Source organism: Pteronotus mesoamericanus, unplaced genomic scaffold, assembly GCF_021234165.1.
Source record: "Pteronotus mesoamericanus isolate MK-2021 breed Mesoamerican mustached bat unplaced genomic scaffold, CSHL_Meso_final contig_263, whole genome shotgun sequence".
Classification (NCBI taxonomy): domain Eukaryota; kingdom Metazoa; phylum Chordata; class Mammalia; order Chiroptera; family Mormoopidae; genus Pteronotus; species Pteronotus mesoamericanus.
This window is the reverse complement of record NW_026555112.1, coordinates 8,279,981-8,293,754: the sequence shown is the minus strand read 5'-3', so window position 1 is coordinate 8,293,754 and position 13,774 is coordinate 8,279,981. Positions and strand designations below refer to the sequence as shown.

At 37.9% G+C, this 13,774-nt stretch overlaps 1 protein-coding gene and 1 non-coding gene across 2 annotated transcripts in view; both read left to right on the top strand.

Annotated features, from left to right (window-relative positions):
- Positions 1–13,774, top strand: part of UTP20 (UTP20 small subunit processome component) — an 83,790-nt gene that overhangs the window by 40,137 nt on the left and 29,879 nt on the right. The window contains exons 27-37 of the mRNA XM_054574638.1: positions 176–384; positions 5,519–5,662; positions 6,380–6,459; positions 7,159–7,376; positions 7,907–8,051; positions 9,098–9,185; positions 11,033–11,176; positions 11,295–11,345; positions 11,453–11,605; positions 13,099–13,251; positions 13,585–13,725. Of these exons, the coding sequence (XP_054430613.1) occupies positions 176–384; positions 5,519–5,662; positions 6,380–6,459; positions 7,159–7,376; positions 7,907–8,051; positions 9,098–9,185; positions 11,033–11,176; positions 11,295–11,345; positions 11,453–11,605; positions 13,099–13,251; positions 13,585–13,725 (1,526 nt within the window). The remainder of the gene's footprint in view (positions 1–175; positions 385–5,518; positions 5,663–6,379; positions 6,460–7,158; positions 7,377–7,906; positions 8,052–9,097; positions 9,186–11,032; positions 11,177–11,294; positions 11,346–11,452; positions 11,606–13,098; positions 13,252–13,584; positions 13,726–13,774) is intronic.
- LOC129071465 (U1 spliceosomal RNA) lies at positions 917–1,080 on the top strand. The gene has a single exon (XR_008529250.1). It is a non-coding gene; the product is annotated as a U1 spliceosomal RNA (small nuclear RNA).

The window sequence follows — 13,774 nt, the reverse complement described above, 5'->3', positions numbered from 1 at the left end:
CTATGAGGTAAGAATCAGAAGGAGAAAAATAAATATGGAAAGTATATTATCATCTAGAAATTATTATAACAATAAATACTGTATTGCTGAGGGAAGTTAAAAGGCAGCATAATTATCAATCATAACACAGTACTGTTTCCTCTTACATAATATCTCTGTTCCTCCATTTCCCTAGGAGAATGCCATTCTGCAGTCATTCAGGCAGTAGAAGATTTGGATTTGTCTAAAGTCCTTCCTTTAGGTCGCCAGCATGGTGTCTTAAATAGCCTTGAAATAGTATTGAAGAACATTAGTCATCTGATCAGCGCATACTTACCAAAGATTTTGCAGATACTGCTCTGCATGACAGCAACTGTATCACACATCCTTGATCAGCGAGAAAAGGTAAGAGAAATGCACTGAATGTGTTTTTTGGTGGCTAATACAAGTCTGTGTTTTATTTGGGAAATTGGTTGGGACCTGAATACCTAACATCCTTCCAGGTTAAATCTTCCTTATGCAAAGTGTCTTTAAAACATTTTTCCACATAATGGGGATCTTCATTTTTATAAACAATATGTATAGCCAGAAAATGCAAATTATATCAAGTGTGTATTTTAAAAGGAGGTGAACTAGAGAGAGAGTGAGGTCTACATACATCTCAGAAATCAGAATCAGACGGAGTTGAACTGATGTTTCTTAGGTTTTCATTTCAAGAGCCTAGAGATGTAGGACATCTTCCAGTGCTCATTTATCCAGAACAGTAGGAGAGTGAATAAAATACTGTTAGCATTCGTCTTGTTATTTTGACAGAGTTCCTTGAGCTCTTTTAGAAGTTAATGCTTGACTACTATAAGTGCAGTGTTTTGAATAAAGATAGGAAGCAAGGGCAGATGAGACAAGCCAGCTAGCCAGCTGCCAAGAAAGAGGCTTCACGATACTTACCTGGCAGGGGAGATACCATGATCACGAAGGTGGTTTTCCCAGGGCGAGGTTTATCCATTGCACTCCGGATGTGCTGACCCCTGCGATTTCCCCAAATGTGGGAAACTCGACTGCATAATTTGTGGTAGTGGGGGACTGCGTTCATGCTCTCCCCTGGGCGGGGGGGGCGGGGGAAGAGGCTTCACGAGGTGCTGCTCAGTAAATATTTTCTGAATGGTATTCAAGACAATATAGTCTGTTGAAATAGCCATGTGGCCATAAGTATACTATTTGGAGTTTAGGAAAACTTAATGTCTTTATGGGCTAAAGGCTTCTTGGAGAAAATGGGACTTGAAGTGAAGGTCCAGACTCAGGTGTCTGATGTTGATTCTCAGTTCAGGATAAATCAGCACAGCTTTAATTTGGCTAAAATGTATGTCATTTGTTTTATGGCTATGCCTGGTGAACGGCCTCTCAAATATGGTCATGATAACCAAAAATTGACAGACAAAATTTTGTACTGCCTCTTGGGGCTATACATAGATATAAATCTGCTTTTGTAATGAAACAACATTCTGCGATTACCAAGATCCAGAGATTTGGAACACACCTTCCATTTTGGTAGGCACCATTTAGTTTTCCTTGTCCTTTCATTCATTCCTTCAACAAATATTAATTGAGCCCCTACTATGTGTGAGACACTGTTCTAAGCACTGGGGATGGAGCAGTGAGCACAACATTTGTCCGCTTCCTTATTTAGTAAACACTTATTTCACACGTGTACAGACATTGTTCTGGGTTGGGGATTGAGAAAGTGAAGGACTCAATATCATGGGGAGAAAAGTTGCAAATAAATAATTAGAATAATGTCAGTTGGTGGTAAATTCTGAGAGGAAAATAAAATGAGACCCATCTACAGATCACTAAAGTCATTCTTTGCGTAGCTTTCTCCTTTCCGGTACACTTTTCCTTGTGAATTCTAGCTGCCTCGGCCCGCCCCTCAAGCCCCGTGGCTCTGTCTTCCATTTTAGAAAGATAGCTGGACTCTGCCTGGGTCCTCTCTCCTCACACTGATACTTGAAACTGGCCACGGAAGGATGACGGGGACCGTGTGGAGCTCACCTCATCTGTTCTTCTCTGTCAGGGCTTACTGTCATCTGCTGCCTGCTGTCCAGTGTCTGATAATTACTGTTTCATATACTCGGTTCAGTTGTTTAGTGTCTGAGAGGGGAGGCTAAACCTGGTCCCTGGCTCCACTTAACTGGAAGGGGAAAAACCACCAGGAAAGAGCAGGCATACATTATGTGAGAATTTTCTTTTATGCCTTAAAGCGAGTGACAGTGACTTTATCTCTATGTTGATATACCAAATCCTGAATGATTAAAGATTTTATAAATCCTCTGTAAGTCCTCCAGATCTATGGTTAACTTGGGAGTTAATCAGTAATACAGCCTCACTCCTTTGTTGACAGTCAGTAACTCAAAGGATCATTTGTGCAATTTCACAGTTCATTAGGTAGTTAGGTGGTAAGCTTTTTGACTGGTAGGCATTTCTCCTCTTTTCTTTTTAAATTTTTGGACAAATCTAAAGACTTCTCTGAGGTGCTATAGTGAATTATTGCACAGTAATATTGCAACATTTGTATGTTTGAGCGAAGTTACACATTTATTTTTTTTGTATTTTTCAGATCCTCCAAGGATCAAATGTGTATTGTGATTGTTGCTTTGGTTTGCTATTATTTTTTCTGTACATTTAAACAAAGGAGTAACCTGGAAATGTACATCAGCTCAGTCATATTGGCTATTCCTCTAGGAACTAAAGTTTACAATTGCTCACTTGCAGGGTTTTCCTCCAGTTTATTCAACAGGTATTGAGTAGACCGGGCAGGTGGTGCTATAACTGCAGAAGTGAACAGAACTCTCAGATCCTGCCCCACCAAGAGAGGGCCTGTGGGGGTGGGATTGGGGAAAGGTAGATGGGCCAGGGGGCAGCGACCGCTTTGATGCCGTGGTGCTAAGATTAGTTTCTCACTTGTTCCAGGAGCTCGTGATACCAGGTTATTTTCAAATATCAGTAAGTTTTTATCTTTACCAAACGTGATACAGCTGATAATGAAAATATTGCCAGGGGAACTGAAGCAGAAACAACTTGTAAATGTGTCAACTTCTTATCTTTGCCTGTCATTTCCTCTGTCTTTGTAACTTAATATAATGAGATAATCACAAGTACAGGGTAGAAACTTGATGAATATGTGAAATACGATTCTTCAGACTGGCACAGCAAATTAAAGGCATCCTTATTCCTATTCACTTGAATTTAAAATGTGTTTTCGCAACCCTCATGGGTGTTCAGTGGATTTAGCGCCAGCGTGCGAACTAAAAAGTTGCTGGTTCGATCCCCAGTCAGGGCACATGCCTGGGTTGAGGGCCTGTTCCCCAGCTGGGGGCATGTGAGAGGCAACCAGTTAATGTATTATCTCTCACACATTGATGTTTTTCTCCCTCTCTTTTTCCCTTGCTTCCCATCTCTCTAAAAAATCAATAAATAAAATCTTTAAAAAATAAAAATAATAAAATATGCCCTTTCAGATTCAAACACTTCTGTTGTTCAGAATATCATGTTTTCATGACAAATAACTTCCCCATTAGTTTTTTCATAATATCATGGCCATAAGACTTGGTACTCATTTATTAGAGCATCGATGTTGTCTTTCTCATACGCAGGGTGGTTTTTAGATTTTTGAAGTAGGTGATTAAAGTCATATGTAAAAGTAATTTGCCACTTATAAATCCAGAGTCCACAGTATATTCATCAAGTGGAAAAACATTTAGGGGTTGACTCTTGCCCCATGTGTTTGGTTTTTACAACATTCCCTGCTCGGGAGACCCTTCTAAGGCCTTTTTCTTTGTCTCCCTGGCCTAAACCTCTTTATCCTTTAACATCCAGTGCAGCCCTGGTTGGTGTGGCTCAGTGGATTGGGTGCTGGCCTGCAAATCACAGGGTTGCTGGTTCAAATCCCAGTCTAGGGCACATGCCTGGGTTGCAAGCCAGGTCCCCATTGGGGATGCATGAGAGCAACCACACATCAATGTTTCTCCCCCTCTCTTTCTCCCTCCCTTCCCCTCTCTGAAAATAAATAAATAAATAAATGATTTTTATTTTTATTTTTTTTTATTTATTTATTTTTTAAATCCAGTGGAAATTCTGCCTTGTCCATGAAGCTTCATCCTCCTCCCTGGGATGTCTGTGGCATTTTCTGTCACTCACATAATTTAACAAAATTTTCCTTCAAAAGATTTTAAGCTGAGGTCAGGACAGTGGCTGCCATGCCATTGGACCCATTGATGGGGGCTCAGTAAATTGTTCTACTCTCAGCCTGAGCAGGTGCCTCCATATTTATGATTTCTGTGACTCCTCAGAGACAGAGGTGCCAGTAGAAAGAGAAGCGTCTGTTACAGGAGAAGTGTGCTGTTAATTCAGACATCCACCCACTCCGGCTTCAGTGCCTCTACAGAGACACATTTTCTTCCAAATTGTATTTTTCTTGAATTACATATTTTGAGATCTTCCCATGTCTTAATTTATTTGCCTCATTTTCTTTTACTGCACAAAGTATCCCACTGTATGGAGAGAGCATGAAAACTTTATCTAGTTTTCTAGACTAATTTTAACAAGAGTAATAAAAAATTCCTAGTTTTAATAAAAGTAATAATAATAATAATAATACGAACGTGAAAACAAAAAGGGCTCTGACCGGTGTGGCTCAGTTGGTTGGGCATAGTCCCGTGAAGCAGAAAGATACCGGTTCAATTCCTGGTCAGGGCACATGCCTGGGTTGCAGGTTTGGTTCCTGGTTGGGATGCAATAGAGAGGCAACCAATCAATGCTTCCTGCATCAATGTTTCTCTCCCCCTCTCCCTCCCTCGCCCTCTCTCTAAAATTAAATAAAATCTTTTTTAAGAAAAAGAATGTCACTTTTATTTGAAGTGAAGATCTATGATGGCAAAAAAAATTTTTTTTGATTGAATGTGTTCATAGGAAGAAATCAGGATTTTATTTGTTATTTTTAGAGAGAGGAGAAGGGGGAGAGAGAGAGAGAGAAACATCGATCAGTTGCCTCTCACATGCCCCCAACTGGGAACCTGGCCCACAACACAGGCATGTACCCTGACAGGGAATTGAACTGGCAGCCTTTCAGTTTGGAGGCCAGCACTCAGTTCACTGAGCCACACTAGCCAGGGCAGAAATCAGGATTTTATTTGAGACAATTACTTGAATAGAAAAGTAAAACAATGTGGCAACAAAACTTGTTCCAGTTGTGATTTTTTTTTCCTCTAAGGATACTCTAGTATGATTTTCCTGGGCAGTGATAATGAAACACATCTCACCATTGGATTTTTTAGGTCTCTGCTTCCCCATCTTGCTTAACGAGAAAACCAGTATGACTTGCTTAGTTGACATTTCCATGTGAATCAGAACCAAAGTCAACAGACTTAATAGCAAGATTTTCAGTTGGATTCTTAGCTGTCTGAGCAAGAGTGCCTCCCTGAAAAGTTAAGGATTAAAATGATGTCTATCACATTTTTTTTTTAAACAGAAGATCTTTGTTTTACAGATACAGCTGAGGTTTATCAACCCACTGAAAAATTTAAGACGTCTTGGAATCAAAATGGTAACTGCTATCTTTTTGGACTGGGAGTCCTATCAGTTCAGGACAGAAGAAATTGATGCAGTATTTCATGGTGCAGTTTGGCCCCAGGTAAACCTTGATTTCTACATTCTGCATGAATACCTTTGCTTCTTCCTTTGTTATTACTGTGCCAGCATGGTCCATACCCAGACACGAATCGCTGCCCTGGTCTTTTCTTTTACATCAAGCCTTTGGTTATTTCCAGAAGTTTGAGAACACTTTCTTTGCTTTGACGACCACCTAAAGCTCAAGAGCTAGTTTCTGCAATACCATGGCATTTATTTATAAGGCTAATTTGAATATGATTGTGTCTCTTAAGCAAATGTAAAATAACTTTTGTAGCACCTCACATGATGTGTCTCTGGATTTTGACAAGCATGAGGGAAAATACACAGCTATTTTTGTTACATGTCCCCTTGTTTGACTTCTCTGGTTGTAACTACTTGGTCATAGCTAAGGATAGTTATAGAGAAGCAGACTGAAGCAGAGCCTTGATTTCAGGAAAGAGTTCCAGCTGCCTGAGTCTGTCACCTCTGACCAGTTGGTACCTAAACTGCCTGTTTCCTTTCAGGGGTCTAGCATCTCCATGCGCATATTTGCATTTCTTTTGTGCGGGTATTCTGTTGGACTACCTACGTTTTCCTCAGCCTGTAACTGTTAATCTCTGTGGCTTGGCTCTTTTATCTTCTGGTGCAGTTTCTGTGCTTGTTCAAGTTTTTTCAGTTGTTTTTTCCCTACAATTCTGTATATATTTATGTTGTATTCTGTTTCTATTTTGTGTCCTAGATCAGCAGGCTCGGATCTGAGAGTCAGTATTCTCCTACTCCTCTGCTGCAACTAATAAGTGTCTGGAGCAGAAATGCAAGGTATGGCCTTTTTCTCCCCTTTTAAAAAGGGCAGATACACTAGTCAGGGGCACTAATAATGTAACTTCCAGTCTTTCCATGCAGTGAACTCCTTATAGAGAGCAGCTAAAGAGAGTAAGGCAACTGAATCTCAGAATACACGGTTTAAAGAAAAGCACAACTGCTGAACAATATGTATGGTGTAGTTCCTGAAAATGCTTGTACATGTATGCCAATATAGAAGGAAACAGAAAATGTCCAGAAGGATGCACGGGAAGCTGTCAGTGTTACGGCGGCCTGTGCAGGGGTGGGTGGACCGGAGGGGGCTGGGGGACTTTCCATGCTATATCTTTGAGTGTTTGCATTATTTATAATTTTAAAAAGGAAAAATATAGGTAAAATAACATGTAATTTAATGTAAAATTATAAAGCATTATATCAAAACTTATGCGTGTTAGCTATTTTTACAGTTTCATTAAAACTTGAAAATTAGAAGGACTGGATTAGATGAGGAATGTACATAAAGCGCCTAAGTAATATGTGTGTGTAACGTGCCTAAAATTATTATCCATCAGATTTTAGATTTTAAAGTAATTTCCCTTTTGAGTATCTTATTGTTCATAAACACATATATTTGAAACTCGGTATGAAAATTCATATCAAAGATGTTTTTAGAAATATTGAGAAATAAGATGATGATTTCAATGTTTTTTCTTGCAGATACTTCCCTTTGCTGGCTAAACAGCGACCTGGGCACCCAGAATGTGACATCCTCATCAATGTTTTTGCGACTCTCTCAGCAAAGAATCTCTCTGAAGCCACAGCCAGTATCGTGATGGAGATAGTCGATGACCTTCTTTCCCTTCCAGACTTTGAGCCCACAGAATCACTTTCGAGCTTGCCCGTGACTGGATGTGTGTACCCCGAAAGTGCAGATGGTATGTGTGGGCACAAAGCAGATGATTCCTAGACTTTCAAGGTAGCATTTGTTCCCTCAGGAAGGAAAAAGTCAGTAGAATTTGACTCTTAATAACTGATGCTACTAAAAGTTTCCTTTCTCTAACAATTAATACCAATTCATATAAACTGAGTTTTCTTGGCAGTGGTAGAAATTCAGGTTATTTAGGCTCCAAAAAGCTCAACTACCCTCCAGGCAGTTATCAGATGATTTCCACTGCCATGTCTGAATTCTTCCTGCCATATCCCACCAGTTCTTTTACCACTACCAAAAATGGTTTAAATAAAGCCTCAGGGGTCTCTTATATAAATTGGTCATTTAGCTGGCGATACAACTACTTTGTCTAAGAGGAAAGTTATTTAATCTTTAGAGTTGAATTTTACTAAATTTTCATGGTAATTGAATGTTTTCCTTGTCTGTCATTATGAAGATATTGTACAATTATCCTTTAAGAGAATAGTTAATTGAAACCAAATTTCAATTTAAATAAACCAAAACTGTTTATTTTAGAGTCTATTACAGTAGGAGGACGATTAATTCTACCTCATGTGCCCGCAATTCTCCAATATCTCAGCAAAACCACAATAAGTGCAGAAAAGGTGAAAAAGAAAAAGAACAGGACACAAGTCAGTAAGGAACTTGGCATTCTTTCAAAGTAAGTGATACGTATCCTTAAAAGATAACATTACCATCCATGGCTTTATTTTAAATTAATGTAGAATTCTGTTTCTCCACTGCAGTATTAATTAGAAACCTTTTATGGCATCTGCCTTCATTTAACTAAAAAGAAAAGAATAGACTTAAAATTCTAAAGTAGACTAATAGATTTGCTTGATTTGCCTTTACATGTTTTGTTCAGTTAAAATTTTGAGTTCCATGAAAGAACAGTTTGTTTTGTTTGTTTCAAGTAGATCTCACAAGGATTTTTAATGATTCTCTTTGGCAATAGAACTAATAGTATATGCTTATGATTTCTGTAAGTGCAAGTTTAGTACCTAAGTGCAGAAAAATGATTGTATCTTAAGCTTTAATTGTTCTAGGACTTAGCTGTTGAAAGGTTTTTTTTTGTTGTTGTTACTCTCAGCAACAACAAAAGAAATACATTAGAATCTTCCAGAAACTCCTTTTAAATATTTTATTTATACTACCGTATTTCAAAATTACACAGAGTGGGAACCACACTAAATATACTCATTAAGTTTTATCACAGGCTGTGGCAGTGGAAAGATGATGCCAGATTAGGCACCAGCAAGACCAGTGTTTGAAAGACCTGCTCTGCCACTTCCTCACTGGGTGACATCAGCTTCTCTGGGAAAAATGGAGCTAGGAAATCCTTCATTGTAGAGCTGTGGTGGGAATTAAACTGAACTACTTTATATAGTCTTAAACAAATCTTGGCATTTAAAAATGTTATTTCCTTGAAATAAGAAATTACCAATTGCCAGATTATAGCATTGGCATGTACCCTAACCCACCTACACAATCAGATGTTACAAAAGAAATAGAAGAGTAGCCTGAGCCCAAAGCTGGAGAGGAGGAGTGGGCCCTGCCAAGTAACTGAGTGAAACTTTTTATACGGGCACACACACTTAAAAGTCACCTGTGCATTTCGTCCCCGATGCTTTCCTGCAAAAGTAACTCCTTAAAGAAATACTCTTAATTTGTGCATTTTTCTTACCTACCAGTTTTTTCCTTCTCCAGGATCAGCAAATTTATGAAAGACAAAGAACAGAGTTCTCTGCTCATTACACTGCTGCTTCCTTTCCTCCAGCGCGGCAACATTCCTCAGGTATAAATGCATAGGACATTGGCTTTGTCTTTGAAGTGGCACTTGATTAAGTTTATTTGTGAACAATAATTTTATTGGTTAGGTTCTATGATGTAGTTGTCTTAAAGTATTTGTGAGAAGACTTTAAACAGAAATATAACACTGAAAACAGAAGAGAAAAACGTGGGACGGAGTCGGGAATGCGGGCAGGGAAGAATGTGGAGAAGGCGTCGTCTGCCGTAACAGTCAAAGTGTTAGCCCCACGGTCTTCCTCTGTCGGGCTTCTCGTCCCTGTCAGGACTTTTTTCCCTCTCTGACTTTGAAGAATAACAAATCTGGAACCCAAGAAGTGCATTGTATAATCTTAAATATGTATCACAGGGGATGAAAAGTCAGACTATTTTAATATTCAGATAGAGCTAAGAGTATCTAATATGATTTTCAAAGCCTAGTTCAGACTTGATTAAAAGGGTCTTCCTGTGGCCCAAACTTAGTCGTCACACTGAACAGCTGTTATGACATAGTAATGGTGGTCTTCAGTTTAGAAGACCACAGATCTGTAGGCAACCAGAGGAATTTATTTTTCTTCAGCAAACTCAATTTTCTTGCCTATTTTTTAGCTTTACAGTAGAAAAAAGTTTGTTTCAAAACCATGCATATTTTCTGTTAGAATGAAAGGTAGAAATTGTTAATGGATATTATTGTGGGTTTTATGTTAAAATGCTAAGAACTCTTAAAGGCTGTGGGGTAACTTTTCCAATAACTAGTTTTACTTCTTATTCATAATTTTTTAAATTTAATTTTTATTGTATTTTTTCCCCAATATCATTTAGTCCCCTTATACACGGCCCCCCCCTCAAGCAGTCACCACACTGTTGTCCTTGTCCTTTTTCCTTTTTGCTCAATCCCTCCGCCCCCCAACCACCATCCCCCACTAGCTGTCATCTGCTCTCCATCTATGAGTCTGTCTCTGTTTTGCTTGCTAGTTCAGTTTGTTCATTAGATTCCACAGATGAGTGAGATCATATGGTATTTGTCTTTCTCTGACTGGCTTCTTTCACTTAGCATAATGTTCTCCAGGTCCATCCATACTGTTGCAAAGGATAAAATTTTATTGTTTTTTATGATCAAATAGTATTCTATTGTGTAAATGTCCTATCTGTCGTTGTTTTATCTACTCGTCTATTGATGGACACTTGGGCTGCTTCCATATCTTGGCGATTGTAAATAATGCTACAGTGAACATAGGGGTGCTTATGTTCTTTCAAATTAGTGTTTTGGGTTCCTTCACTTATATTCCCAAAAGTGGGGTCACTGGATCAAAAGGCAGATCCATTTTTAATTTTTTGAGGCATCTCCATACTGCTTTCCACAGTGGCTGCACGAGTCTGCTCTCCCAGCAGCAGTGCAAAAGAGCTCCCCTTTCTCCACATCCTCACCAGTAGTTGTTGTTTGTTGATTTATTGATGATGGCCATTCTGACAGGTGTAAGATAGTATCCCACTGTGGTTTTAATTTGCATTGCTCTGATGATTAGTGACGTTGAGCATCTTCTCATATATCTGTTGGCCATCTGTATGTCCTTTTTGGAAAAGGGTCTATTCAGGTCCTTTGCACATTTTTTAACGAGGTTGTTTGTTTTTTTGATGTTGAGTTTTGTAAGTACATTATAAATTTTGGGTATTAACCCCTTATCAAATGTATAAGCAAGTATGTTCTCCATTTCTGTGGGCTGTCTTTTTATTTTCTTGACTATTTCCTTTGCTGTGCCCATAGTTACTTGTTCTCTGTGCTGTAATACACTAAAGCCAAGTTGACCGGTTTTATAAATTACTGAAATATAATTTCTCATAATATTTCTTCTTAAGGATACAGAGGTTGATATCCTGGTGACAATACAAAACCTGTTAAAGCATTGCCTGGAGCCTGCAAGCTTCCTCAAGCCTCTAGCAAAACTCTTCTCAGTTATTAAAAACAAGCTGTCAAGACAATTGCTTTGTACAATTTTCCAGGTCTGTAATACTCATTTTTACCCTTAATCACCTCTATGAGTGGGAGCAGAGAATTGACAAGAGGTGGACAGAAAAGTTAGGGTTTTATTCACTAATGTACTGTTTTCATTCCTTTTAGACTCTTTCTGATTTTGAGAGTGGGTTAAAATATATTACTGACATTGTCAAGGTAAGAAAGAAAATCTTATTTCACTTCTGTTTCAAAAATACTATCAATTTTGTTTATTTAAGGTTTATATACCTTCACTTATATGGTTTCAATATCATTTCTCATAGCTCAATGCCTTTGATCAAAGACATCTTGATGACATCAACTTTGATGTTCGCTTCTCAGCGTTCCAGACCATCACCTCTTATATTAAAGAGATGCAGACTGTGGATGTTAACTACCTCATTCCAGTGATGCATAATTGTTTCTATAATCTGGAGGTAGGTTTTTATAGCTAAGCTTTGTGAAATTTTTTTATTGTTTTGATAATACAACTACATGATCTCATTTCTTAATTTGTGTTTTGAGGAGGATAAGGGTTTTTTAATATAAAATTTATTTTAGTTGCATAATATTCCTGATTGTTTTTCTTATGATTTGAAAGACTATGATTTTGAATAAATATGTGGAAGACAAAAAGCTGTGTATTAGAATAGAGGAATCGATAGAGGCAGAAATTAGGGATTACCAGTGGCTCCAGGGGGAGGGAGGAATGGGGAGTGACTGCTTATTGGTACAGAGTTTCTCTTGGGGATGATGGAAGTGTTCTGAAGTTATCCCTGCTGGTATAGCTCAGTTGGTTGGAGCATCATCCAGTAACAGAAAGGTTGCAGGTTCAATTCCTTATCAGAATATATGTCTAGGTTGCGGGTTCAGTCCCCGATCCAGGTGCGTATGGAAGGCAACCAGTTCATGCTTCTCTCTCACATTAATGTTTCTCTCTCTCTTCCTCTCTTTCTAAAAAGCAGTGACCTAAAAACAAACAAAAAAAATGTCCTTAGGTGAGGATTAAAAAAGATGTTCTGAATTTAGTGGTGATGGTTGCATCACCTTGTGAATATACTAAAAATCACTAAATTGTACACTAGGGTAAATTTTATGGTATGTCAGTTATATCTCAGTTTTTCAAAGTTATGTAGCTAAGTATTTGACAGTTTGGTCTCTTATATTGATATTGTAGAAATAAAAGGAGTTGGGACTATATTAAGTACATTGTTGCTGAACTGATTTGAGATCCCAAAATGGGGGAAGTGAAGTCCTTAATTAATAGTTAATCATGTAATGACATCAATAATGTTTTGTGGCATTTTATAGTTATTCATCTGATATTACGGATTGTGTAATATATGAAAAAGTAATCTCCCCATTTGGGGCTTATTCTCTGTATATATCATGTCAAATTTAACACAGGGAATTCTTTGTGTGTTTTCTTTTTTTTGGGGGGGGGTGAGGTTCTTTTTTTGTTTTCTTCAACACAAGGAATTCTAAATTGCTGCCTCATTGGCTGAATTGGGAATGCTTTCTTTATACTCACTGCTTGTATTCTCAAACCAGGAACTCGACTGCAGCTAACCAGAATTATAACCAGCCAACTCTGTCATTTTCAGTGATCACCTAATACTGAGTATTGAAAATGGCTTTATCAAACCTTCTATTGTTTGCTTTGAGAAGTAAAATTAATTAGAAGTCTGTGTCATAATATTTCCTGAAACTGAATGACACTTCTTAGTAAGCATGATATTTCAAAGTCATTTACTGTATTCCTCACAGCCCTACGTTTGGGTCATCCTTAGGCATGAAGTACTGGTGGGACATTTCTTAGTAGGAATTTTTATACAGAGCAGTAGCAAAATTTTGTAAACTTTTTCATTATAAAAATGTTCCTTATTATAATTATTACACAGAATAATTTGTGTGTTTTTCTTACTTCCAGTTAGGAGACATGTCTTTAAGTGATAATGCCAGCATGTGCTTGATGACTATCATCAAAAAGCTAGCCGCCTTGAATGTCACAGAGAAAGATTATAGGGAAATCATTCGTTTGCTCCTTGAGAAACTGAGGAAAGGATTGAAGAGCCCTATAGAGGTATTGGGGTTTGTGATTGTTACTTTATTTTTACATACTGTTTACGATATGTGGCTTTTTGTTATGTTTTGTTTTTCCCTACTTTTTCTCCTGAGAAAAGCAGTGAGCCTTAGCACACTTAATTAAAATTCTTGGTTGTATAAAAATATTTACCAAATATTTGGGAGTGGGAATTGAAAAGAACAATCACTTTATGATTTTATGTAGTTTAACTAGTATTTACAGTGGGAATGTTTTACTTTTTTAAAAATTTAATGTCTGTGTCTCTGTGTATTATCTAGGAAGCAAATGCTTTTTAAAATAAAATTTTTTTTCTCACTTTGGTATTTGCAGAGTATTCAACAGGATTATACCACACTGCTTTCCTGTTTAATTCAAACCTTTCCAAATCAACCAGAATTTGAAGACTTGGTACAGCTTACTGACTGCCATGATATGGAAATGGACTTCTTTGAGAATATGAAGCACATTCAGGTAGGAGAAATTTCTGTACTTTTCCCCCTGCCTATAAAATAAGCATTGC